The following is a 25,887-nucleotide window of genomic DNA, read 5'->3' on the forward strand; positions in this document are numbered from 1 at the left end:
CTTCCTCAAAGATGATGGTTCACCACTATCCTTACAGGTTTTATTAATAGGTTTTACAGTTCTTAACACATTTTTAGTAGTTTAAGTATCTCTTTAATGTTTAATGTTTTCTTTTTTCGATGCAAGCCAATAATTTGACCCTTTTGAAATGTATTCTGAATGTAATGTATTTAACATGACCACAGTATATGTCTTCTGACATACAGTAGCTGTTGAAATGAGAAATGAGAAATCAGAAACTAATCACTACATCAGTTAAAAACCTTGTTGCCAGATGAACCATATTAATCACTGCAGTGATTATTCATTGGAATGCTCTTACGTATTTGCTTAGTTAAATACTCTTTATCATACGTTCATTCCTTTTTTTTTTGTTAATGAACAGATGGATAGCCCATATTTCTCTATGCCCAGACACAGATTAAAGATCATCAGACAAGATCCTTGAGATCCTTCCTCACCTAAAGGGAGCACATATTTTCTCATATATTTTCAGGAGAAAATGAAGACCTTAGATTCAGAGGTGCTTATTTTTTATCCTAGCTCATCTTACTGAGCAGTGAATCATTAAACGCATGTTGAAGGACCAATTTGGGTGCATCTGCTAATGAAAGGAATGCTACTTTTACCTCACATACTAGACTAAGTATGATATATTATGATATAAGTATAATACCCTAGTAGATGTCAAAAACAACCTGGTTGAGCAGAGTTTGTGGATGATCTCATCTTCCTCTCCGGAGGTGCCAAACAGTTTGCCAGAGCATCTTATTTACTTTCATAACACCCTAGACGTTTCAACCATTTTCCTTATTTGAAAGAAAATGCCAAGAAATTCATAAACATATAATACACAGAAGGATATTAAGTGGTTGTATTTTCTTCAGATCAGAACAGTGTATTTGCCCTCAAGCAGTGACTCTAAAGTTCATGTAAACTAATTTCAACAGATTCTGCTAGTGTAGCAAACATACCAGAGTGTGCAGTCTGTACATTCCTCACTTTATAAGATGGTTTTCTGCATTAGGCCTTGCCTTTGGGAGAAATTGTTATTCTACTCAGAGTACCTTTAGAGGGACATTTGCTGAACTGGCAGAATAGTTGAAGGGCAACTTTAGGTAAGTTCTGCATCAATAGACTGACCAACCGCTCTTTCTCTTACTCCCTTTCACTCTCTCTCTCCTCTTTAGTATAGATGGACTCATTACCGGAAGACATTTATGTTTCTTGTCCTTGTATTAATGGATGAAATTTCACAATATTAGCTTGCTGTCTACTGTATATATGCCAGTCGGTGGTGTAATGCAGTGCACTGCAATAAACCATACGGTGATTAAATGAAGCAAAAACTGCATAGGCATATGGATGCCAAAGGTAAATGGGGAAAAAAGTTTTGCTGTAAGTTTATTATCCTTGGGATATCAGACCTGCATGTTGATTATGATGGAGGACAGCTATGTATAGGGGAACAGCTTACAAAGCATAATATTTAACATTATGTAAAACATAAAATGGATTAAATAGTTTTTCAATTCTTTTCCAAAATTTTTCTTCAATAAAAGCTTCATCCTGGTCAGGGTTAAAGATGTGGGCTCTATCCTAAGAACACTGTATGCAACATAAACCTGGATGAAAGGTCATTCCTTTCCTGGGCACCCACCCATGCACAAACTCACTGATATGGGTAGATTAAAAAGACCATGTGGATACAAGAGGAACACACACAGTAACTGGATCTCAGGACCAAACCCCAGATTTTGAAGTTCTGGGACACCAGCACTGGGACACCTGTTGTCTAACTGTTCTACAAAGTTGGAAGCATGTAGTTGTCTAGAATGGCTTTTAATGATGTAGCATGACAATCTCCTTTTATCAAAGCTAAGAGGATCTAGCTTAAATCTTTTCCAGCATGACAATGTTCTTACGCACAAAGCGCCATCCATGGTTTGACAAGGTTCATGATGAAGAACTCGAATAACCTGCAAAGTACCCACTCAAACCCACTGATATGCTTAATGAATTAGAATACCAATTGCATTCCATGTTAAATGAGCAAATCCCCACAGCTACAAGCTGAAATCTTGTTGAAATCCTTCCAAGACGAGTGGGAAGGCTGTTATAGCAGCAAACTGGGCACCAGCTCTATACTAATGTCCATAAATTTGGACTGGCTTGGACGGCCATATGTCTACACGCATTTTGCCATATAATGTAATATCTATAAAAATAAATTTGCGATTTATTTTTTTTTTGAATGGGGCCCTGCAATTGATCAGCATCCCTTTTCCTGCCAGTTTAATAGTGAAACTGTTTCATATGATGGATAACTCCTAATTTGTATTTTATATTTTCCTATTGCTTAGATGGTCTAAAACATTATCTTTATTGTGAAAAATGTGCCCATGTATATCCTTTGCAAACATGCATGTAAGGATTTTAACTTTTAACTTAGTTTATTAACTCAAAGTCTTTACTGCAAGAAAATGCTATCCTAATGCCAATACAGGTTACCAGCAAGTCAGCACAAAGTCACTGTTTTCATTTGCTTATCACTTTAGCTTGCATTATAATTTGTTACAATGGATAGAAGTATTCAACGAGCAGATTTAAAAAATCCTTTTAAGTTTTTTTTAAATAAATTGAAATAAAAAGGTAAATAAAGAAAAGGTCTCTCTAATATAAGCAGCTGCATTAATTACATTTGACAACTTAAACTCTCCTAGTTTCTAATAAGCATTTTTGGAAAATGAAAAGAAACAAGAGCAGACCTAGCAATTTATACTACAATTATCATGGTCATTAAATTACACTAAGTGGCTCAAACTTAATAACTGGAAAGTTAATACGAGCAGATAAAGAGATAGATATCATGTGTCACATTATTAACAGTTCTAAAAACAAAAAGTCTTTCAAAAGAAGGACTTAGCTCATCATACAGTACAATTTATGATGTAATTCTAGGCATTCACATCAGTTAGCCTTAACATTAAATGGAGGCCAACTCATGATGTAAAAGATCTGGTCCAGTTTTGATTCTAACATGCCGACTGTAGGTGCTTTTGGCTGTGGACAGGTATGGGCCCTTGGTCTAGTTTGCAGCTATACAGTCCCACAAGCAGCAAGCAGTGATGCACTGTGTGTTCTGATATCTTTCTATCACAACTAGCATAAACCTTTTTCATCAATTAGCTTTTCTAAGGGATTTAACCAGCCAGAATCACCTTTGCTCCTAATGTGCATAATTGATCCCTGGGCACCCACGACTATGTTGCTGCTTCACTTTTCTTCCTTTCCTGCATCTGCATAACAGAAACACTCCATAAGATCTGTAGTTTTCCAAATTATCTGACCCAGTAATCCATCCTTCATAATTTGTCCTAGTCTAAAGTCATACAGACCATTACTCTTGCCCATTGTTCCTGCTTCCAGCACATTCATTTAAGGAACAGACTGTGCACTAGCTGGCTAATATATATCTCACTGTTTACACGTGTCAGTGTAACAGGATTATCACTTCACCTTTCAGTGGTTTTAATGGTATGTCTGATCAGTCTTGATTTTGTTGTACACTTTTGTTCCATCCACACAAGGTCAATGATTTATTTTTATAAGTCATGATTTATTTTATGGCTGTAATTTCCTTTCTTGCCCTTGTGTGAAAATCTCCTGCATAAAGGGGAGTAATTACAATCTATCGATTAGAGGACACCATGCACAGAGTGGCAAAAATCAGCAGTGACAGCTGCAAGTCTGTGTCTGTTGCATAACGATTATGTCAATGCAAACTTCCTGTTATTTGCAATCAATGTGATGAATATGCTGTGGGTTTGTGTACACATCATCATATTATTATTATTTTTTTTATATCTTTTTATTAATTTTTCAAGCAATATTAGCCTTGCTTTTATTTGCAGCATTACTCAAGTTACTATATTAACATGTCAAGTAATATTGTGCAGTTCTATTGTTAGGATGCCTGACATTCAAGGTTGTTAAATTGCTAATCAATAGTTGGGCATGCGGCTAGAATTGCTGAAACTACAGTGCTTGGAACCCAATGAAAACTGGGGCAACTTTTACATTTAGCTCTGGGACAAATAAATTCAGGGATTGCTATGGAGCTTGTTAAGAGCATGGTCAGCTAGAGGCATATTTGCACGTGTAAAACATCTCAGGACTATCACTTTCAGGATAGTAGTGATTTGTAGCAAACCAAGGCACATATCCACAGAGAGCAACAGAAAGAATCAAAGACAAACAGAAGGATAGACAGACAGACTGAGAGAGAGAGAGAGAGAGAGAGAGAGAGAGAGATACCAGGCCTGTAGGCCTGTAGGAGAGATGGTTTATTTGGCAGGCAGGCAGGCGAGTACATGCAGGCGGAGGGAGCTCTTAGCCTAGAGACTAGGCTTCCCAGGCGGTCCAAGATGAGTGACATATGCTACTGAGGCTGTTTCTTCACCTCTCTCAGTGCTTCCACTACCGCAAGCAGTTAGCTCATATGGTGGCATCTCAACAACTGCTTACCATTTGTCCAAAACAATCTGTTCATTAGAGATATTTAATTTCATCAAATATAAATAGGGGCTGGGGGAAAAAAAAATATATTTTAAATAGGTAAATGGAAAACAGGTGGTTACACACTGGGGTTCTTCTGTTATACAGTATATTACAGTGAAGTACTTAACATCCATCAAATTGAAATCTGACTGTGTCTTAACAGAGACAAGATCTATCAACTATATTACCATTAAGAGAAAGAGATACAAATACAGAAATGTTACAATTTTATATATAAAAATGCAATAAACTAAATTAAGCTTAAAAATAAACTATTTTCAGTGCAGTGAAAAAGTACTTGCCCCTTTCTGAATTTATGTTTTTTGTACATTTGTCACACTTAGGTGATTGTGATAATCTAACAAAGTTTAATATTACATAAACATAACATGAGAAAACACAAAATGCATTTTTTTAATGATGAATTTATTTATTAAGGAAAAAAAAATGTCCAAATATACCTGGCCCTATGTGAAAAAGAAATTGCCCCCTTGCTAAATTGCTAAATCATGAATAAACTGTGAGTTTTTCAAAGCTGAGTTAAATTTTACTTGCCACACCACGTTCTAATTACTTCCATACTTGTTGCATCAAGAAATCACTTAAATAAAACCTGTCTAACAAAGTAAAGCATGCTAACAGATCTAAAAAAAACTCCAGCTTACAGCAGTAAGTGCCATTATCCACAGCCTTATGGACAAAAATGCCATTCATGGGAGAGTTCCAAGGTGAAAGCCACTTCTGAACAAAAGAACACAAAGGCTCATCTCACATTTGGCAAAAGGAAATTACCAGCTTGAAGACTTTTGGGCAAATAGACTGATGATACAAAAGTTGGACTTTTTATAACAAAACATTTCACAAAAAAAAAAAAACATCATACCAACAGTAAAACATGGTGGTGGTAGTGTGATGGTATGGAGCTGCTTTGCAAAGGTTTTGGAGTGGCCTAGACAAAGTCCCAACTTAAATCTAATTACCTTAAACAGGCCGTTCATGTTTGAAAAACATCCAAGGTGTCAGGTGGTACAGTCTTTGAATAAATGAATGAGTGAATTAATTAATTAATTATTTTTTGGTACAATTATCTGGTTGTACCATGAATCTTTATGCGAGTAGGTCTAGAGAATGCTTCCTACACGTCTTCCACATCACAAGGCCGCTGCACCACCATTTAAAAACTCCACAGGACGATAAATGGTGGTTGTTAAGCTGAAATTGAAGTATGATAATGCACATCAGTGGCTGTTTATATGAAAACATTTTCAATATTTAAATTATTTAAACCTAGCTAAGTCCCTGTTCTTATTTCATTAAAATATATTTAATGTGTAACTGCCCTCATGCAGTCAGCAACTCGGAAAAAAAGTATGTGCATTCTTTTAATTACTTTTTAGGGAAAACATTGCAGTGTTTTAGACTAAAGCAGCTTGGGCCTCTAAAAAAAAAAAAAAAAAAAATATATATATATATATATATATATATATATATATATATATATATAGTGTTGGATATTCACTATCAAGGATAATAGGGATTTGAATGCGGTAATAAAAATTACAATATATCTTTTATTCCTTCAAATATAGTCTTCTTCTAAGGATTTATCCAATGGTAACTGGGCTGGTGGGAGCTTACCCACACACAAGCATGTCCTGATACAATTCTCGACATGAAACACCCATACACACTCTGTTTCCTCGAATCTCGAATTAGGGGATCGACTCCTCTGTGATAGCCCTGGGCTCTGTGGAGAAGCAATATACATATCACAGAACAAGTCGAAGCTTATTATCAGTAGGTCAATACCAACCACTGGTTTGCCAGGCTACAGAGGCTCCTGAAACTGATGTGAGAGAGGGGGAAATTTGCCTCGACTGAAATACTGGGACCTATACGTTGACTCTGTAATAGGCAGCTGGATACTACTGTAGGTCTAATTTAGAAGTCCTTCATTGTCTTGTTGCTCTTTTATTTAGCAGAGATATCTTCACAGATCACAGGTACAGTAACTTTTTCTTCTTTTATCCTGTCCAGTACTTTATGATTTTGCACTTTATGATTTTGGCCTACTGCTAAAACATAGAATAAACATCCTATGTTAAAAAATAAATGCTTATAGAAGATACCCCTTTAATTTCTTTTAGGGAAAACCTCAGTGTTGTGAAGCAACGCAGCTTGGACCTTTAAATAAAGACAATACTAATGTCAAAGACAGTTCTAGACTGATAATGGGGATTTTTATGTGGTAGTAACTTAAATTTTAACTATAATTATTGGACACTATGAATCTTAAGTGATTAAATTACTTTTGGTTATGTACATAAACGTAGTAATAAAAAATAACAACGGAACCAGAATAAATGTCTTCCATGTTTCTCTTTTTAGTTGCATGATCTGTTGGGGTGTTCAATACTAAATTGTGGAACAATCCAATTACATTCAGTAAGTGCAGACCAGTGTTATAACTACAATAAACATTATTTAACACTTAAGTCCTTAGGTGGATTGTGGAACATCCGTGACCCTGTCATGGGAAAAACAGGGGACAGGTCTGTGCAGCTTAACTCACCATCAGAGCTCAAGCAGGCTGCACCATTTGAGGAGATTAACCACAGTCTGACTTCTGCTCTGGATGAGAGCAAGAAGACCATTCCTGAGCGAGGTACCTGGAAGGGCAAGTTCGACTTCCTACTATCCTGCATAGGATATGCCATTGGCCTGGGAAATGTTTGGAGATTCCCATATCTTTGTGGGAAAAATGGTGGCGGTAAGAGACAACAACAACAACAACAACAACAAAATAAGATACAGAAAGTTGTGACTTGTTTGTTGAAACTTTAAAACTAAACTTATGGTCCTGTTATCTGTGCTTCAGTGTATTTTTTTTTTTACTTTGATTGCACATTGTGTCCTATAGATATATATAATATTTATTTTCGGGCAAAAAAGGATGACAGATAATATTCCTCGTTCACATTCAGTGCACCGGCTTTTAATGTGTTACGGATGTATCAGTGAAATGGACTAAAAAATATCAGCACAAATCTTGGGGGCTCTGCAGTGTGTAATCACCTGATACGAGTGCCCCAGCATCTCTCCTTCATTTCAGTCTGAGTATTTTTTTTATGACTATGTATGATGCTGTGGTTTTTGGTTTCACAAAAATTAAAAAAAATATTCACCTCATACACACATGCAAGTTATATTCCAGCTTTAATACCATTCATACCAGCTAAGCTTGTACCCAGGCCTTTGTTATTGACCAATGTTACACAAACTCAGCATGTCCACTATCAAATAATTTTAAGCTGTATAAAGACAAAATTGTAATTTTGGTTTCTGCTCAGGAGCTAAATTTATGTATCCAGGTTGTCATTTTAAATGATCACTGTCGGATATTCAGGTGAGGAAATGGCTTATTAATAGCTGAGCTAATGTCAGTGTCCTACAATTCCCTACTTCATTAGGCTTGATGCCATTTGCCTGCTGACATGTCCTCTAAATAACTGCACTTACTCATTGATTTCTTTTGAGCTGCAAATTTGTGACTCACCATTTGAATAAATAGTTTAAACAGAGATAGAAGCTTGCAGCAAATGGTAGGAAGCCATGCATATCACAATTCACTTTCCCCTGAAGATTCAGGAGAATAGAACTTCAGTGATTATCCTCAAGGAATTGTTATCCCTTATTAAAGTGTCTGCAGTTAGAGTTAAACAAATTCAGATTAAACATGAGAAAATGTATAATTAATATAATTGTATGTTTGTTCCAGGGGCATTTCTTATTCCTTACTTTACTACACTGGTGTTTGCTGGGATTCCTCTATTTCTGCTGGAGACTGCACTAGGACAGTACACATCAGTGGGAGGACTAGGCGTCTGGAAACTCATACCCATGATGAAAGGTATAAAATGTAGTCAATGTGAGTCATAAAAAAACACACATGCTTATTGTGTTAGACAGTTCCTGCCCTGCAATATGATAAATCAAACATCTTGTTACTCTTGCTGGATCGTCTGTTGGCACTAAAGAAACGTGTATCTGCAGTAGCCAAAAAAATTTGATTGATGTAATTTGAGAAGATTTACCACCATTTCTGTTATGTTTCTCTCTTCACTAAACTGAATAGAAACTTATAGGCACAATCACAGACACACATGAAATGAAGTATCAGAATTTTCCTTGGTTTATTCACAAAGAAGGAAATAATGGTATATTCACATGTAAACTTTAGTAACATCTAATTTTTAATCCAAAATGTTTAATATGATGTTGGCCCACCCTTTGCAGCAATAACTGCTTCTACTCTCCTGGGAAGGCTTTTCACAAGATTTAGGAGCGTGTTTCTGGAAATTTTTGACAATTTTTCCAGAAGCGCATTTGTGAGGTCAGAACTGATGTTGGACACAGTCTCTGTCCTAATTGATCCCAAAGGTGTTCTATCGGGTTGAGGTCAGGACTCTGTGCAGGACAGCCAAGTTCTTTTACACAAAACTTGCTCATTCAACCTTGTTTTGTGCATTGGTGCGCAGGCATGTTGGAACAGGAAGGTGCCATCCCCAAACTGTTCCCACAAAGTTAGGACCATGAAATTGTCCAAAATGTTTTGGTATGCTAAGGCATTAAGAGTTCCCTTTCAAAAGCTACACTTGATGCTGCGTGAAAACTCTTTCAGCTCTTTCTGACTGCATTATGCCAAGTGTAAAGTTTGGTTGAGGGGAATTATGATGTGTGGTTGTTTTTCAGGAGATAGGCTTGGTCCCTTAGTTCTAGTGAAAATAACGTCTTGGGTTACTTTGCTCTAACCCTGTTCCCTGAAAAAGTAGGAACGAGATACTGCGTGAAAACGCTATGGGAACATCTTTTTGTGTTACCGGTTGTAAAGCATGTGTGTATCAAACACATCAAATTTTGGCTATATAACCTCGGTCAGGTGACATCATCTGATGAAGTACACCTCCAGGTTATAAATGGGAGTGAACCGGAAACATCCTTAGGTCTTTTTGTCTTCAGGACTGCATTGTGTTTGTGTGTGTGTGCAAGTGAGTTAACTCACTGATATAGTGAAGTTTTTTAGGAGATCTCTTTTGGAGCGCGATCTCCATACTTTTTGTTTCGAGTGCTACCTGGGGTTAAACAGTGCAAATCTGGCAGACGTGCACGAGACGGAATTCCCCCTTTCTTCCGTGCTCTCGCCGGAGACTTCTCAAAGAAGAAGTCCAGAGACTCATGCACCCAGAACCGTGGGGGTGGCACTCCCCGGGAAGAGGTGCGTAAAATTCCTTCTGAGAGTAAAGCCTTCTTCCTGGCACCCCCAGGAGGCCTGCCACTGCTGGTGTTTTTAACAAAATGTTAGTTGTTTGGTCACTTCCTGCCAGGTTTTAGGATGCCGAACATCTAAGATCTCTTTTGGAGCACGATCTCCACACTTTTCGTTTCGAGTGCTTTCTGGGGTTAAACAGTGCAGATCTGGCCTTCCCCAGCCTGGGAAAAAGTTGAGAAGCTGTCAGTGTGGAAGTTACTGTCAGGTTTATCTCCTTGGGTACTAAGGACTGTACAGAGAGGAACTACAGGATTCAGTTTGCACATCGCCCTCAGCGTTTCAACTGTGTGGTCTTCATTTTCGTAACACTGGAAAGGGCGCATCTGCTAACTCTGGAATTGCAGACTTTGCTGGAAAAAGGGGCCATAGAACATGTTTGCCTCCCAGACAGAGAGTGGTTTAAAAAAAGACAGGGGGGCTGCGTCTAATTTTAGATCTTCCCGGGCTAAACCGCTATCTCAGAAAGTTCAGGTTCAAAAATTTGACTGTCTCAAATCCAACCAGTGGAGAGGTGGTTCAGACCCCAGTTTCTGACTTTGGGTCTGAAACACTTCCTCCAGCAGTTGAGAGGCTACCATGTCCTAGTGCGGGTGGACAGCATTACGGTAGTCTCGTACATAATCGCCAGGGCGGACTGTGCTCGCGCCGCTTGAATAAGCTAGCGCACCATGTTCTGCTTGGGGCACAGGACGAGTACCTGTCCCTCAGGGCGATGTACATTCCAGCTAAAAGCCAGGGGATTTACTCAAGGGCCAATCCCCAACGGCAAAAAAGTGTTACACGCCAGGGGCTTTGTACTCTTTCTATGTGGTTCAGACCCCGGTTTCTGACTTTGGGTCCCACTTTAGGTGTGTTTTGTCGTTGCAAGACGATAATGACAGACGCTTTCCTCACCGGCTGGGGTGCGGTCTTAGATGGCCGTTCAGCCCAAGGGAGCTTTATTTATGGCCCTGAAACACTTCCTCCAGCAGTTGGAAGCCTACCATGTCCTAGTGCGGGTAGACAACACTACGGTAGTCTCGTACATAATCACCAGGGTGGACTGTTCTAGCGCTGTTTGAATAAGCATTCCTGTCCCTCAGGGCAATTTACATTCCAGGGCAAATGGAGGATATTTGAAAGTTGGTGCATGGCAAAACATGTAGACCCAGTCGACTGCTGAATTGTTTCAGTGCTGGAGTTTCTGCAAGAAAAGTTGTCTTCGGGCTTATGCCCTAGTACTCTCAAAACGTACGTAGCCGCTATTTCGGCTTGTCATGTTCTGACTGATGGGGTTTCTGTGGGAAAGCACCCTTTTATGGGCAATTATGCTCAAAGGTCTGGTTGACACCCCCTTTAAACCACTAGAGTCAACGCTAAGATGGTTTTTCTTATAGTTACTTCTTACAAAAAAATTGGAGATCTGCAGGCTTTGTCAGTCTAGCCATACTGTCTAGACTTTGCCCCTGGGCTAGTCAAAGCTATTCTGCATCCTCACCCGAACTATTTTTCGGAAGTTCCATTCTCCACCATGCACCCAGTTTTTCTCTAAGCCTTCTGTCCTCCACCTTTTACAGCTCCGGAGCAGGAAAGGTTTCACTTACTGTGTTCAGTACGTACTCTTCAGATTTACGTCCACCCACTGGCATAAGTCAAAGCAGCCTTTTTATGCCAAACGCTGTCACATCAGGTGAGAAATGCTATTGCCCTAGAATACGAGGCGCGTGGTCACACTTCTAGCAGTCAGGACTCATTCAACCTCATTGCCTCATTTATTGCACTGACAAGAGGTGTCCCCTTGCAGCAAATGTGTGATGCGGCAGGTTGGTTCTCTCCGCACACAATTGTCAGATTCTATAGTTTAGATGTTAATGCTACCCCGGGCTCACGGGTCCTCGAGTCAGCCTCCCAGAGCTAGGTCTGAGACCTCCTTGGCTATTGTGCACACATGAACCTTAGGGGTCCAGGCACCAGTGCGGCGGCATTGGTATTCTCGTTCCCATAGTGTTTTCATGCAGCATCGAGTGTAGCTTACTTTGCTGTAACCCTGTTCCCTGAAAAAGCGGGAACGAGATGCTGCGCTCCAATGCCGCACTGCTTGCATGACTGGATGTTCTTTCAGACAAAATTGACCTGAGGATGTTTTCAGTTCACTCGTATTTATAACCTGCAGGTGCACTTCATCAGATGATGTCACCTGACCGAGGATATATATAGCCAAAATTTGGCGTGTTTGATAAGCACATGCTTCACAACCGGTAGCACAAAAAGATGTTCCCATAGCGTTTTCACGCAGCATCTCGTTCCCGCTATTTCAGGGAACAGGTTTACAGCAAAGTAACCTGAGACGTTCTTTTCACTGGAACTAAGGGACTGCGCCTATCTCCTGAAAAACAACCACACATCATAATCCCCCTCAACCAAACTTTACACTTTGCATAATGCAGTCAGAAAGAACTCCTGGCAACCGCCAAACCCAGACACATCCATTGTATAGCCTGACAGAGAAGCATGATTAGTCACTCCAGGGAACACATCTTCACTGCTCAAGAGTCCAGTGGCAGCATGTTTTACACCTCTCCATCTAATGCTTTGCAGTGCATTTGCTGATGTAAGGCTTAGATGAAGATACTCAGCATGGAAACCCCTTCAAAGCTTTTTATGCATTGTGTTCGAGCTAATCTGAGAGCCACATGAAGTTTGGAGGTCTGTAGCTATTGACTCTATTGCAGAAAGTTGGCGACCCTTTGTGCACTATACATCCCAGCATCTGTTGATCATGCTCTGTGATTTTACATGGCCTACCACTTCGTGGTTGAGTTGCTGTAATTCCCAATCACTTCCACTTTGTTATAATTCCACTAACAGTTCATGGGACCATGCTAAGCTCTTGAGAGTAAACCATTCTTTATTAGAACACCTGAATTTGATTATTTAGATAAGTGAGTGAATACTTTTGGCAATAGAGAAGTTTATTTAAAGTTGCTAGCCTCAAAAATAACCAATTAAAAGCACCTCAGATTAGAGCTACTGTATTATGAAAGCTTTACAAATCATGAGTAGCAAATGCTATCAGAATTGATTTACAATGTAGAATGAAATTTAAATCAGAAAGGAGAATGGAATTAGAAGACGTGTATTATAGTACTGTGTAAAAGCTTTATGCTGGTGTGAGAAATAATGCTGTAATTTATTGTTTTTAGCCATTTAAAAAAACGGATAGTAAATAAACAGAAATGAAGTCCAAACTATATCAGTGTTTGCTCTGGCTCACCTCAGCTCTGGCTATGGATGGAACTTGGCAGGCAGGTTGTTCCAAACATCTTGGAAGACTTGGTTTTACATCTGTGGATGTAGGCTGCCTCAAATCTTTCCGTCTCTTCATGTAATCCCATGCGGACTCGACAACGATGAGATCAGGGCTCTGTTGAGGCTAAACTATCAATTCCAGGACTCCTTGTTCTTCTCTATACTGAAGATAGTTCTTAATGACATTTGCTGTTTGCGGTTGTTGTCCTGCAAAATAAATTTGGGGCCAATTAGATGCCAGAGGGTACTGCATGGTGCATAAATATCTGCCTGGATTTCTAAGAATTGAGAATGAACTATTTTCTCTGCATCACACCTTTTTGCCAAAATTTCGGAAATGAAAGATTTAAATTATGATTACTATTCTAATAATATTATCAAGATGAACTTTAAATGAAAGACTGCAGTCAGTGATCACACTGAGGTCTTTTACTGCTGCTGATGAAACCTGGAAAGGTTATCTTGAGTTACTATGTGATCAGAAACTTAGTTCTAGCTGCATGTGGACCTTGTATCAATATTTCTGTCTTGTCAAAATTATAGAGAAAGAAGTTAGTGGCTATCCAGTATCTTCCAGTATGTGCTTTACACATTCCTCAGTCTTCATTAAGCTGATGTCTCTCATCTGGCTTTGCTAAAACAGCATAACAGCAGAACCTAATACCATACTTGGGAAATATATTTACTCAGAGAATTATCTTTATCTCGGAAAAAGCAGATAATAAGCAGAGAAAATAGTAACTGGTCTAAAATGGAATCTTCAGATCTCATGTGATCTGAATGAGAATGAGCTTTTTTGTGGAACATGAAACTTTTAAAATGAATAAGGATTAGTCAAATCAGACCTGAACAAGGAGAGAGCCTTTCCTGTAACTCCTATATCATTTTCTAATCTATCAAGAAGAAGAATATGACAAATTTTGTCCAAATCTGCACTAAGGTCAATCAAGCAAAGAGACACAGCCCTGATCAGAGCAGATAATGTATCTAATATTGCTGTGCTACAACCTTTACGAGGATCTTTAAAAGAAAAGGGGATCACGGTCAGGTTTCTTAATCAGCTGTTTAATAACTGAGTTTAAAAGATTGAAGTATGTAGCCAGAAAAAAGGAAAAATTAGAAAAGACCATGGAATTACAAGGTCCAAACATTAAATTGGTAGTGTTGGTACAGAATTGAATACACAGGTTGATAACTTTGCTGAAGAGATGGAAAAAAATTAGTAAAACATTCTAAATCGGATCCGCTTGTTACCTACATAAAGTAAAAAAAAAAAAATGGCCTTAAAAAACGTCCTTAATACTATGTGTTATTGATGTGCATGTTTCTGTCATAATCTGATTTTTAAGTAAATTTTGCTAGGGGATTAAATAAGGATCTAGGTTCCTTTAATTTTGTTGTTTGCTATATGGTTAGGGTGGCATGTTGGCATAGTAGTAAGTACTGTTGCTTTGCATCTCCAGGGTTGAGAGTTCGATTCCTGACTCGGGGTCTGTGTGCATTAAGATTGGGTTTTCTCCCACAAACCAAACACATGCACATTGGGCTAATTGGCGTTCCCAAATTGCTCTTAGTGTGGATGATCGTGTGTAAGTATGTAATATGGCACTGCGCTGAGACTCACATGGTTGCAGTGTAAATGACACATGTGTACACACCATTGTAATGTGATTGCTAATATTAAATCAGTTTGGTAGCTAAGTCAATAGTGCTATGGTCAGAAATGGACACAAAAATGGTAAGAGAAGGTGCAATGCATGGAAACAATAAGCTTCTAGCAATACACATAGAAAAGGAACCAAAAAGTAGGTAGATGAAATGAATAATTAATTAATAATTGATTGATTGATTGATTGATTGATGCATTGTTTACTGTGCAACACAGTAAAGATATGTGAGCTCTGGACATTTATTTGAATTTTGCACATCTGAGAATGACTGGCCTCAACCAGCAGATGCTCTTGGCTACTTCTACACTCTCAAATACTGCCTTATTATTAATGAACAACAGATGTGCTCAAGTATTTGGCTGGTGCTGCAGAGAGCTGTTTGTTGTAAAAACATCTAATTTATGACTATACTTATCTAACAGATTCAGTGGAAAGTGTTACTTGGACGCTGTAGGTTTGTACCTAGTTGTAACTGCAATATTCATAAAGAGGTATGTTTACATTAAAAACCTGAAGTGATTACATTTTTATATATTTTTTTACTGTAATATTACACAGATCACATTTTTTTTAAGATCCTTTTCAAATAAATCTGAATCACTTTTAAATGTGATCTTAGATCAGAGAGATTGGATATCTGTGATCTGAATGAGAATGGGTAGATAAGAATTCATGCACATGCAATAGGCGCTCGTTAGCGTCATTCAGCGCCGGCAGTGCAAGGATTTCATAGCTAGCGACAGCTAAAGCGAGGCTTCTGGTTTGCTTCCATCTTCTGGATTAAAAAAAATACAGCCAACTATCTGCTTACCATTCTCCACAGCAAAATGTAATTTATTTGCTAAAATATCACATTCATGATTTAAAAAGAAGGACACAGATGGTGCGATCAAAAATGTATCAATGTTCACATGCATGCCATTTAATAAGACATACACATCAACATTAGAGTCAGATAAAAGTAATTTCTAATTATGAATGTGAACTGTCATTACATCAACATACAGCAAATGATATTCGACCAAAAATCTAAACAGAACATGGTCTAATTCACAAAATGCTCATGCTAAACATCCTTTAACACTCTAAATGACTTCCTCTCAAGGTTTCTTTTTCATGTCATCTTATGGAAAACGTTTCCATGTATCCATTTCTCTAGTTTTCTTGTTAGGGTGTGAAAGCTTATTTTTTGTAAATCTGATTTTGTCTCAGGGACTGTTGTTAAAATTTTAATATTTAAACTAAGGGTTGATATGCAATCTTACTCTCTCTCTCTCTCTCTCTCTCTCTCTGCCTGTCCTATTATTTCTTCTATGTTTTTTTTTTTTTTTTACTTCTCTCACTCAGGTGTAGGTCTGGCTGCTGCAGTTTTGTCCTTTTGGCTTAACATCTACTACATTGTAATTATCTCCTGGGCCCTCTACTACCTATTCAGCTCCTTCAGATCAGTATGTTCTGCCTCTTTGTTGCTTCAGTAACCATCTATTCATGTCACACCACTTTCTTTTTTTTTATTAAATCATTCATGATTGCATAATTTATTTGGAAATTACTTAAATGTATTTTAAAAGAAATTTCTTTAATAATCATGGAATTTATTCATTAAGTTATAAGTAAGGATGTGTTCCATAACCTCTAAACCTGCACAGTGACATTGGTGACTTATAAGACTCTTATGGAACTGAGATTCAAAATGGCTCCCTCGTTTACTTTACCAAGCAATCTTGCTCCTCTGTAAGAGGTTATTTCTCCAGCACCAGCTTACATTGTTACATTCTTAGAGCTCTATCCCTTGTTGGGTGTCCATCTCCCCTGAGGCCATCATCCTGGCTTTTAGTGAATCCATCTCTGCTTTACAGTGCAGAGGAATATTTTCCACAATTGCTCTCTGAGCTATTGGAATAGAAACATTCTCTTTGGACTGGCATACCTCTTTGAATTTATGCATTTATTGAAACTTATTCCTCTTATACAGTACATATCCCATGTTTCATAAATTTTTTTTTTATAAAACTGTGATATCTGATGTTGTTTTTGGAGCACATTGTATATGGTCAAGTTCTAACAAATGGTAATAAATGTCCAATTAATAACATTCAGATAATCAGATAATCAGCAGGTCTTTAATTAACTGTTTTAAAATAAATCCACCTCTGAAAAGTGTACCCTGAACATGTTAACAAGTCTGGAATTTAAAACCATTAATTTCGCTATCCAGATTTGGCCATCTGTCCATCCATCAATTCATCCACCTTACCATCCCTCTTTTACTACCTTGACAGGAGTTACCTTGGCAGAGTTGTGATAATCCCTGGAACACCGATCAGTGTTTTTCTAACTACAGCCTGACTGACACCACCAACCTCACCAGTGCTGTAACTGAATTTTGGGAGTAAGTAGAAACCTGATTAGCTTTTTAAGCACAAATTGCTAAGGATAGCTACGGATAGCATCAGATCCAAATAATATTAGCAGAACATTTAGCAGGTCATTGTGAGTAACATTATACTGTAACATTATAAACTATCCACCAGATAATCATCATACAATCAACATGTACAATACTGTATCTATATCTCTTTGTAAACACACAAGGTATGTATGTCAAGGTAAGGTTTATAGTTTTTGAGAACTGGATTATAGCACTTCAGATGTGCACCCATGATTGTGCTCAATTTCTTCTCCATCTTACTTATCATCAAAGTGAATTGCTAAAGCCTCACCCCAGTGTGACCTCTTCTGGCTGACAGATGGTCATGTCAGGGTTGATCTGTTAAAATCTGAGCACTGAAGCCTGTAAGATTAAGCCTACTTTTCAGACATTGACATGTTTTTCTTATGCTGTGTATATATGAGAGAATCTTTGATGAATAGAAAAATCAGCATGTAAGGCATAAATAACACTAACAGGATAATTTATGTCCCTACACAGCTTTTTAAATCAGATTAGAATATATAACTTGTGTGTGACCTTATAGGAGGAACATGCACCAGCTGACCAGTGGCCTGGAAGAGCCGGGTGAGCTGCGTTGGCCGCTGGCTGGGACTCTTGCTCTAGCCTGGGTTCTTGTCTATTTTTCCATCTGGAAAGGGGTTGAATGGACTGGAAAGGTTTGGCTTACATAGCATGTTTATTACTTTACATATAGCTATATGTTTTCATACCCAGAAATTACAAAAGAATCAATTTAGATCATAAGTGTTAAATCTTCTCCAGTGCCGATTTTCATTCCAACCAACCAGAAGCCGCTCCTGATTCCACCTGTTTAATTAGTTGTTCTTGGCTTTCAATAAACTCAGGTGTGGCTTGTGCCAGGTTGGAACGAAGACCTGCACACACACACACACACACTAGTCCTTTCTTAAGAAGATTTGACATCTCTGGTCTAGATTCTCACAACTTCTTTTTTGCTTATTTACTTATTCACAATTATTTAAATAAGAGTTAGAATTCAACACTCTTTATAAATACTGTTCAGAGGCAATAAAACAAAATAGGGACATTCAGTTGATCCTTGTTGCCAGAGGATAATTGAATTCGGATGCAGTTGGCATATGTGCACTCTCTAGTGTCCCAAAATTTTCACGGACATTGGCAATTAAGCACAATTTCATTAACTTAAAATGTAAACCAGGTTTCTACACTACTGAATAAATAAATCCCAATGAAAGCATGTCTGGCGGAACATCAAATTTTAGTGTTTCACCTTTTCACAGGTGGTTTATTTCTCTGCTACTTATCCATACTTCATGCTCTTCATCCTGTTTTTCCGAGGCATCACTCTCCCAGGGGCTAAAGATGGCATTCTGTTCTACATCACTCCAGATTTTAACAAGCTCCAGAAATCTGAGGTAGAGTCCACCTGCATCCAGGCGTGCTTGTTTACTTGGGTAATCGTTCTCATAACGTACAGTAAAAGACTGTGCAATGTTCCAGCTTAAACAAAAAGGGTGAAATAAATTAATTAAATGTGAATAGAAGATAATGTACAACTATATTATCCATGCTACATGTATTATATGGAGATTATCGCAAAATAATTAATAAGCAAAAAATACAGTACTGTCATAAACCATATCTCACACTCACAAAAACACTTTAAAACCTACAGTAGTAGCAATTAAAAAGTATGAGTAGATAGTTCACGTCAAGGTTCAAGAAACCTAAACATATTCAGAACCAACCAATACTGAAGCTAAAAATTCAAAACTGGATCTGGGAGTCCATTAAAAGTCTGGACATATCTACATTATATTTTTTTTAATTACGTTTTTTCTATTTGTGCATCGTAGAACAATCCTGAGGACATTTAAATTATGATGTATACATTTTTCATATTTTAGATTTATAAAGGAACCCAGCATTTACCTCAATGACAGGTTTGCGCACTATTTTCAGCCAAGTGCTCAACCTATAAATCTAAATATATAAAGTGAAGTGAATATAGATTGTATATTAAAATATGTCTGTCATTTTTTCAGCAAAATGTGTTTTTTATTATTTTTGCCTAAAATATATTTACATATCCACACCTACAGTACTGTGAGAACACATGAAAGTATTTCTCCAAAATGACACTGAGGTGTTTTTATTAGCTTTCTAAACCTGCCATGCTTTCTGTAAAGTTAATGCAAGTTGGAATTCTTTTTAAGTGTGATTCCTTTACACTGTTAAATTAATATTTCAGGTTTTTTCAAGCCTGATTTAAATTTTCAGACTTGGCCAAAATAAATGGGCACATAAGCACATTGCTATAGGTCTTAGTCGCTATAATTTTTTTCTGCTTTGTGCATCAACCATGTTTGTGACCTGGAAAGAGAGTACATACAGTACAATATAAGTAATTGGTGACAAATTCTTCAAACCTCATTCCATGAAAAAATGCCTTCCTTTAAAGTTATGGTGTATTTAGTAGAAACTGATTTTTTCCCCCTGGCTAACCAGAATTAGCTGAACTATGAAATGCATTTATATATAGAATTTGGCCCTGATTACATGCATTGAAAACAAAACTCAAATAAATTGACAATTCCCCAAGCACTGGTTTAATATCTGACAGTGCCGGGTTGAGTCAAGAGCAAGAGCGAGGCTCCTGTTGGTGGCTTTCAGTAAAGTCTGCAAGAAAGCTTTAAATAAGATTTTCACTCTTTTCACTTTCGATGGCAACCTTACTTTCAATTATGGTCCAGATATTGTATGTGGAAAAAAAGAAACACATTAGGAAGCATGGTAGAGTGTGGTTGTGCATGGATTTTGCATGTTTTCCCCATGCTTGGTGGGTATCCTCTGGGTACTCCGTTTTCCTTCCCACAGTCCAAAGACCTGCAGATTAGGCTAATTGCCATTCCCAAATTGCCCATAGTGTATAAATGAGTGTGTTAGTAAGTGTATGTGTGTTTGCACTGCAATCGATTGGGACCCCTCCTCATGCCCTAAGCCTCCTGGGAATACAAGATAAAGCAGTATAGACAATGAGTGAATAAGTGAGAGTGAATATTTCCCTGCTATTTTTATAGGTGTGGCTGGATGCTGCCACCCAGATCTTTTTTTCTTATGGTCTGGGTCTAGGTTCTCTGATTGCTTTGGGCAGCTACAATACCTTCAATAACAATGTATACAGGTACTGTAGGAGTCTATTATTACAAAAGCTTTGCAAAGTGATACAGTAGGTTTCAATAAGATTATCACTAACGTGCTTGTCTGTAAAATCCTATCCATGTTGCAGAGATGCCATCATTGTGTGCTGCATAAACTCCTTCACCAGCATGTTTGCTGGATTAGTCATCTTCTCTGTTGTAGGATTCATGTCCTACATCACCAAAAAACCAATCCAGGAGTTGGCTGCATCAGGTATGATACGGTCTATACCTTCTATTTATAAGAGATAAATTGCTTGTCTAATAAATGTATATACCATAAGAAGGATTCCCAGGCCTGGAAAGGGAAATTATGGGTGTGCGTGCCCATAAGCCCAATAACCAAGACCAAGATAGCAGCTGTTGTAAAAAAAAAAAGACCTGGGAGTTAATGTTACATACATTGCCTGCAAAAAAAAAGCACAATAACACAGGGGTCAAAGTTGAGAAAGGTGAAATCATTGGCCTGCATCAAGCAAAGATTGGAGAAAAAAACAATTATGATGATTACTTAAAGACTTGGGGCACTGGTGGCTCAGTGGTAGGTGTTTCGCCTGCCATGCGAAAGGCCCAGGTTTGATTCCCAACCAGTGCCCAAACCCCAGCCACTGGATGCAGTGCCAGTCCCAAGCCCGGATAAAATGGGAGGGTTGCGTTAGGAAGGGCATCTGGTGTAAAACCTGTGCCAAGTTGTAGTGCAGACTGGGTATTCCGCTGTGGCGACCCCTTGCCGGGAGCAGCCGAAAGACCAATAGAGATACCTAAAGAATTCATGAAGAAGACATCATAAAAAGAGTAGGCATCACAGTTATGTTTAAAAGTGGATGTAAGAGTATTTCCACAGGCAAGTAGTCCTGAGAGCATGAAGAGACATTTCCACACAGTGAATTGGCCAAAATGTTTCACATAAAGCTTTAGGCTGTTGACCTTTCCTTTGCCAATGAATATTATACGGCTTTACAGTGAACATCACACTAAAGTTAAATAGACATTTTTGAAGTAGACATGGGCCATGATAACAATATTATTAAAGTTTTAAGTGGAAGCAACTAATGTGGATATGTAATGATTAGGTTTGAATTGACTGTGTGATTGTAAAAATTCAGGTCCAGGTTTGGCATTTTTGGCATATCCTCAGGCTGTGTCTCAGCTTCCCATGTCCTCTCTGTGGGCCATTCTCTTCTTCTCCATGCTTCTCATGCTTGGATTAGACAGTCAGGTAAAACACATATTAATGCTGTAAAGTTTCTGTTAATTAAAAAAGCTTTTTAGATAAAGAAGACAGCAAAAAAAAAAGTTGCTGCCAAAAAAATACTTAGATTTTAGTGGATGGGGACATATGGAGTAAATTAATAGCCTATTATTTCTCCATAGTTTTGTACTGTGGAAGGTTTCATCACAGCTTTGGTAGATGAATATCCCACCATTCTAAGAAAGAGGAAAAAGATATTCATTCTCCTGGTGTGCGTTATATCATTCATCATTGGCTTGTCAAACATCACACAGGTAAAGATAACAAATGTACAGATTTTGGATATGTATGTGGTCATGTTAATATACACAGCCTGGTCAAAAAAAAAATCATGTCAAATTATTCGCCTACATCAAGCAAAGAACACAACTGAGACGTTTTGAAATTCTGGAACTGGGTTAAGAACTCTTCAAAACATTGACAAAACCTGAAATGATAGTGCTGAACCATCTTTTTTGTGGAAAAAAAATATGGTTAAAACATTTAACAGTAAAAAAGAACATTTCCATATTAAATAATATGATGAGAACTCACAGGATTGGGATTAAACAGCTGTCTGGTCATAAGAAAACCATTTGTTAGTGATAATCAAAAAAGAAAGGCTTGGATTTGCTAGGAAGCATGATGAATTGACTTAGAAGCAATGGAAAAGGTTCATGTCTTCTGATGAGTCTAGATTGATCCTATTCCAGAGTGATTGGTGCATCAGGGTAAAAATGGAAGTGATGAACCCATCATGTATAGAGGTCACTGTGCAAACATTTAGAGGCAGTGTTATTATCTGGAGTTGCTTAAATCGATCGGTCTGGGCTCAGCAACGTTATGTTGCAAAAATAAAAATGTCAGCTGATGACCTGAATGTACTGTATCGAATGATCAGGTTATCGCATCAATGGAGTGTTTCTTCCCTGAATGCATGACTGTATGCCAGGATTCAAATAGTGAAAGAGTGGTTCTGGAATCCGTGCACACATTAAACTGGCCACCATACTGTATGCTGTAATTAAAGCTAAAGGTGATTAAATGAAATCATAAAGTCTGTGACTTTTTTGGCCAGGCAGTGTATATTTTTGCTTACCTGCATTAATGTCCCCAAAATCTCTTTCATGTTTGAGTTTTCTTTCATGTTCATTTTCTCTTTCAGGGTGGCCTGTATGTGTTCAAGCTATTTGACTACTACTCAGCCAGTGGCATGTGTCTCCTCTTCCTAATCTTCTTTGAGACAGTTGCCATAGCCTGGTTTTATGGTATATCTCTGTTCAAAATATCCAGGAACATTAAAAGAACATTACAGTGTTTTTAAATCCAATTTACCTACTGTAAACTTACCCAAGTGCCTGAGGTCAAATATTAAATAAACTTTACATTTAAATAATAATAATTATTAATAACCCTTTTTATTCTAAATAGATATTTTTGTATTTTAAATGCTTTTGATTGTTTGTCTCTTCATGAGTGTTTAATATATGGTACAGTATTACGGTTGTGGTGGTTTATTAACTAAGGAAAAACTAAGGTAAATCCGAGGAAAAACTAGGTAACTATGATTACAGTCATCAGGGAATCATGCATTTTAGACTTAAGACCTCATGCCTTAAAAGCCTCTTAGCGGCACAAGGAATATACAGTAGGTGTGGTGCTACAGTAGTTAACGTTAGCTAATAAAAATAAAGAAGCAGCAAAATAATTATTCACTTTTTGGAATAGATTGTAATAGCAATGGAAATGTGCCAAAGTAATCCAAAAACAAATACAAAAAAAAAAAAAAATGCTGAATTCAGAGAAGACCCAAAACATGACCTTCTAAACTAACGAACAATTTCAAATGCACCTTACTTAACCCAAGGGCAAAACACAAAGTTTTTATTATTTTTATTTTTAGATTTTTTTTAAAGCACATTAAATATAATGAAATAACTGGGGCTGTTTATTGAGTAAAAAAAAATAATAATAATTTGATGTTTCTAAATAGACAGGACAATGACTCAATTATATAGGTGATCCTTGATTTTAATAAATTCAATACAATGAAAAATACAATGTAACCTTATAATTTTAAGAGGACATAATTGCTGCGTTCTGATCTCTCTGTCCCTTTGACTGAAGGAGCAGAGCAGTTCTATAGAAACATTGAGGAGATGATCGGCTATCGGCCGTGTGGCTGGTGGAAACTCTGTTGGCTCTACTTCACTCCATCAATTTGTTTGGTAAGAAAGTGTACAGTATAATCATAAAAAAAAATTCAAACATACTGGTTTTTAGTAGTGGGAAATAAAAATTTTGATGTATTCAAGTTATTTATAGAATGTGTTTTAGCTTGATCCAACCGAAGTATATATATATATATATATAAAATAATATTTGGTGTGTGTAGGGAGTTTTCACTTTCAGTGCAATAGAGATGACGCCATTGACAATGGGCAAGTACGTGTTCCCAGGCTGGGGACAGGGCATCGGCTGGTTAATGGCTCTATCATCCATGCTTCTCATTCCTGGATACATCATTTACATGTTCATCAGTATCAAGGGAAGCATTCGTCAGGCAAGGCTGTTTATCATCTAATCTGACCTTTATAACATTAATATATTTGTACAAGGTGTTAACATGCTACAGTAGTGCTAAGCACACAGAAACGCTGTCTGTCCTCCACAGCGCTGGCACAAAATGACAAAGCCGACCGAAGAAGCTGCACCAAAAGATGACAACCATTTAACATGGCAACATTATCAAGAAAGAATTATGAGTGAAGCTTCTGTCTGATGTCACCTGAAAACTAAGGCCACCCCAGAAAAGCACAACGTTAATATTTGTTATTTTCTTTGTGGTATCTCAAGACAGTATACAAATATGAAGTTGTAATATACTGTAAGAATATGAAAGACTCACTCGAACAACATACTTATGCCTTTTTCAGGATGCAATTTTAACTTGCAGAATGTACATAGTATGAGAATAATACCTTTTTTTCCCCCTTAACATACAAATTATTGTATACCTATATTTAAATGTAGAAAATGTACAGTATATACAGTACAAGTTATCTTTCTTGGTCATTTCATTTTATTGCCACATAACATCACTGAGATTAGACCTGACCAACCCCAGATACCTTCAACCCCAGATCATAAAACTGCCTCCAAAGGATGGTAGTATACATGGGTGGTACTTCGTTGGTACAGCAGGCACTATGCATGGGTGCACTTTCCTTCTTACCCTGACATGCCCATCATTTTGAAATAAAGTCAATCTGAACTCATCAGCCCACATGACCTTTTTCCAATGCTCTAAAGTCTAATATTTAGCTTCCTAGCATATGCCTTGGCTACAGCCACAAAACTGTTTAGTCCACATTCTGTAAACTCTCATCACCTTGTTGTCAAACATCGTTGTGAATTCTAATGTCATTTTTTTTTTATGATAAAACAAAATCTTTAAGTGATCTTTGTCCATGAATTTTACCTACCACTTTTCTGATCAGTTCTTCCACCAAATTACGGGGACCACTATCCTTACAGGGTTTAATAGTATTTTAAAGAAATCCCCTTAGTTGTTTTCTTTGCTTATGTGTACAAAAATTATCCTCTTAGAAACAGTGTACAGTAAAGGTTAAGGTTCCAATAAGAAGTTTGTACTGTACATATGTTGCATTTGTCAGTGGACAAAAAGATAATGTCGAAAGATTTCTTTGCAATATTGCCTAACTGTTTTTTACAATATGTATGGATTGATTTAAAATATAGCTTATATATGATCTAGATTGGCAAAATTGGCAATACTTGTTTTTACCTTCTGGTTTTCATTTAGCAATTTAGCAATTTCTATGCAGCATTTAGCAATTTCTATGCAGGGTACAGGATCTCAAAAACACAAGGCATGAGCCCCGCCCACCTCACAAATAAAGGGAACAAATACCTAAAATCTATCTACAGTATCATAATATCTTACAAAAGCAGGTCTAATTCTTTTAAATTAAATTAGTCGAAGATTTCCAAAGGGATATAATTTCCTCAAAGTGATCTGTTCTTTTGGTTACGTCTATGTTGGCTGGTTGTTCACTAGGGGGCAGCACCCCCGGTGAATCGATCACACATACTGTACAGTATAGCACAGTGAAGGCAGAGGTCAAGGTAAAGACTCACAATGACATGAA

At 37.6% G+C, this 25,887-nt stretch overlaps 1 protein-coding gene across 1 annotated transcript; it reads left to right on the forward strand.

Annotated features, from left to right (window-relative positions):
* The first annotated feature begins 6,478 nt into the window (after positions 1-6,478).
* Positions 6,479-25,090, forward strand: slc6a1l (solute carrier family 6 member 1, like). Its single transcript, XM_053508392.1, has 15 exons — positions 6,479-6,563; positions 7,057-7,330; positions 8,339-8,470; positions 16,195-16,295; positions 17,130-17,239; positions 17,826-17,958; positions 18,565-18,699; positions 20,365-20,468; positions 20,574-20,698; positions 21,591-21,703; positions 21,859-21,990; positions 22,881-22,983; positions 23,843-23,943; positions 24,111-24,278; positions 24,390-25,090. Exons 2-15 carry the CDS (start codon positions 7,093-7,095, stop codon positions 24,495-24,497), a joined length of 1,803 nt encoding a protein of 600 aa, XP_053364367.1. The 5' UTR covers positions 6,479-6,563; positions 7,057-7,092; the 3' UTR covers positions 24,498-25,090.
* The last annotated feature ends 797 nt before the right edge of the window (positions 25,091-25,887 follow it).

This window comes from Clarias gariepinus, chromosome 12 (assembly GCF_024256425.1).
Source record: "Clarias gariepinus isolate MV-2021 ecotype Netherlands chromosome 12, CGAR_prim_01v2, whole genome shotgun sequence".
Taxonomy (NCBI): domain Eukaryota; kingdom Metazoa; phylum Chordata; class Actinopteri; order Siluriformes; family Clariidae; genus Clarias; species Clarias gariepinus.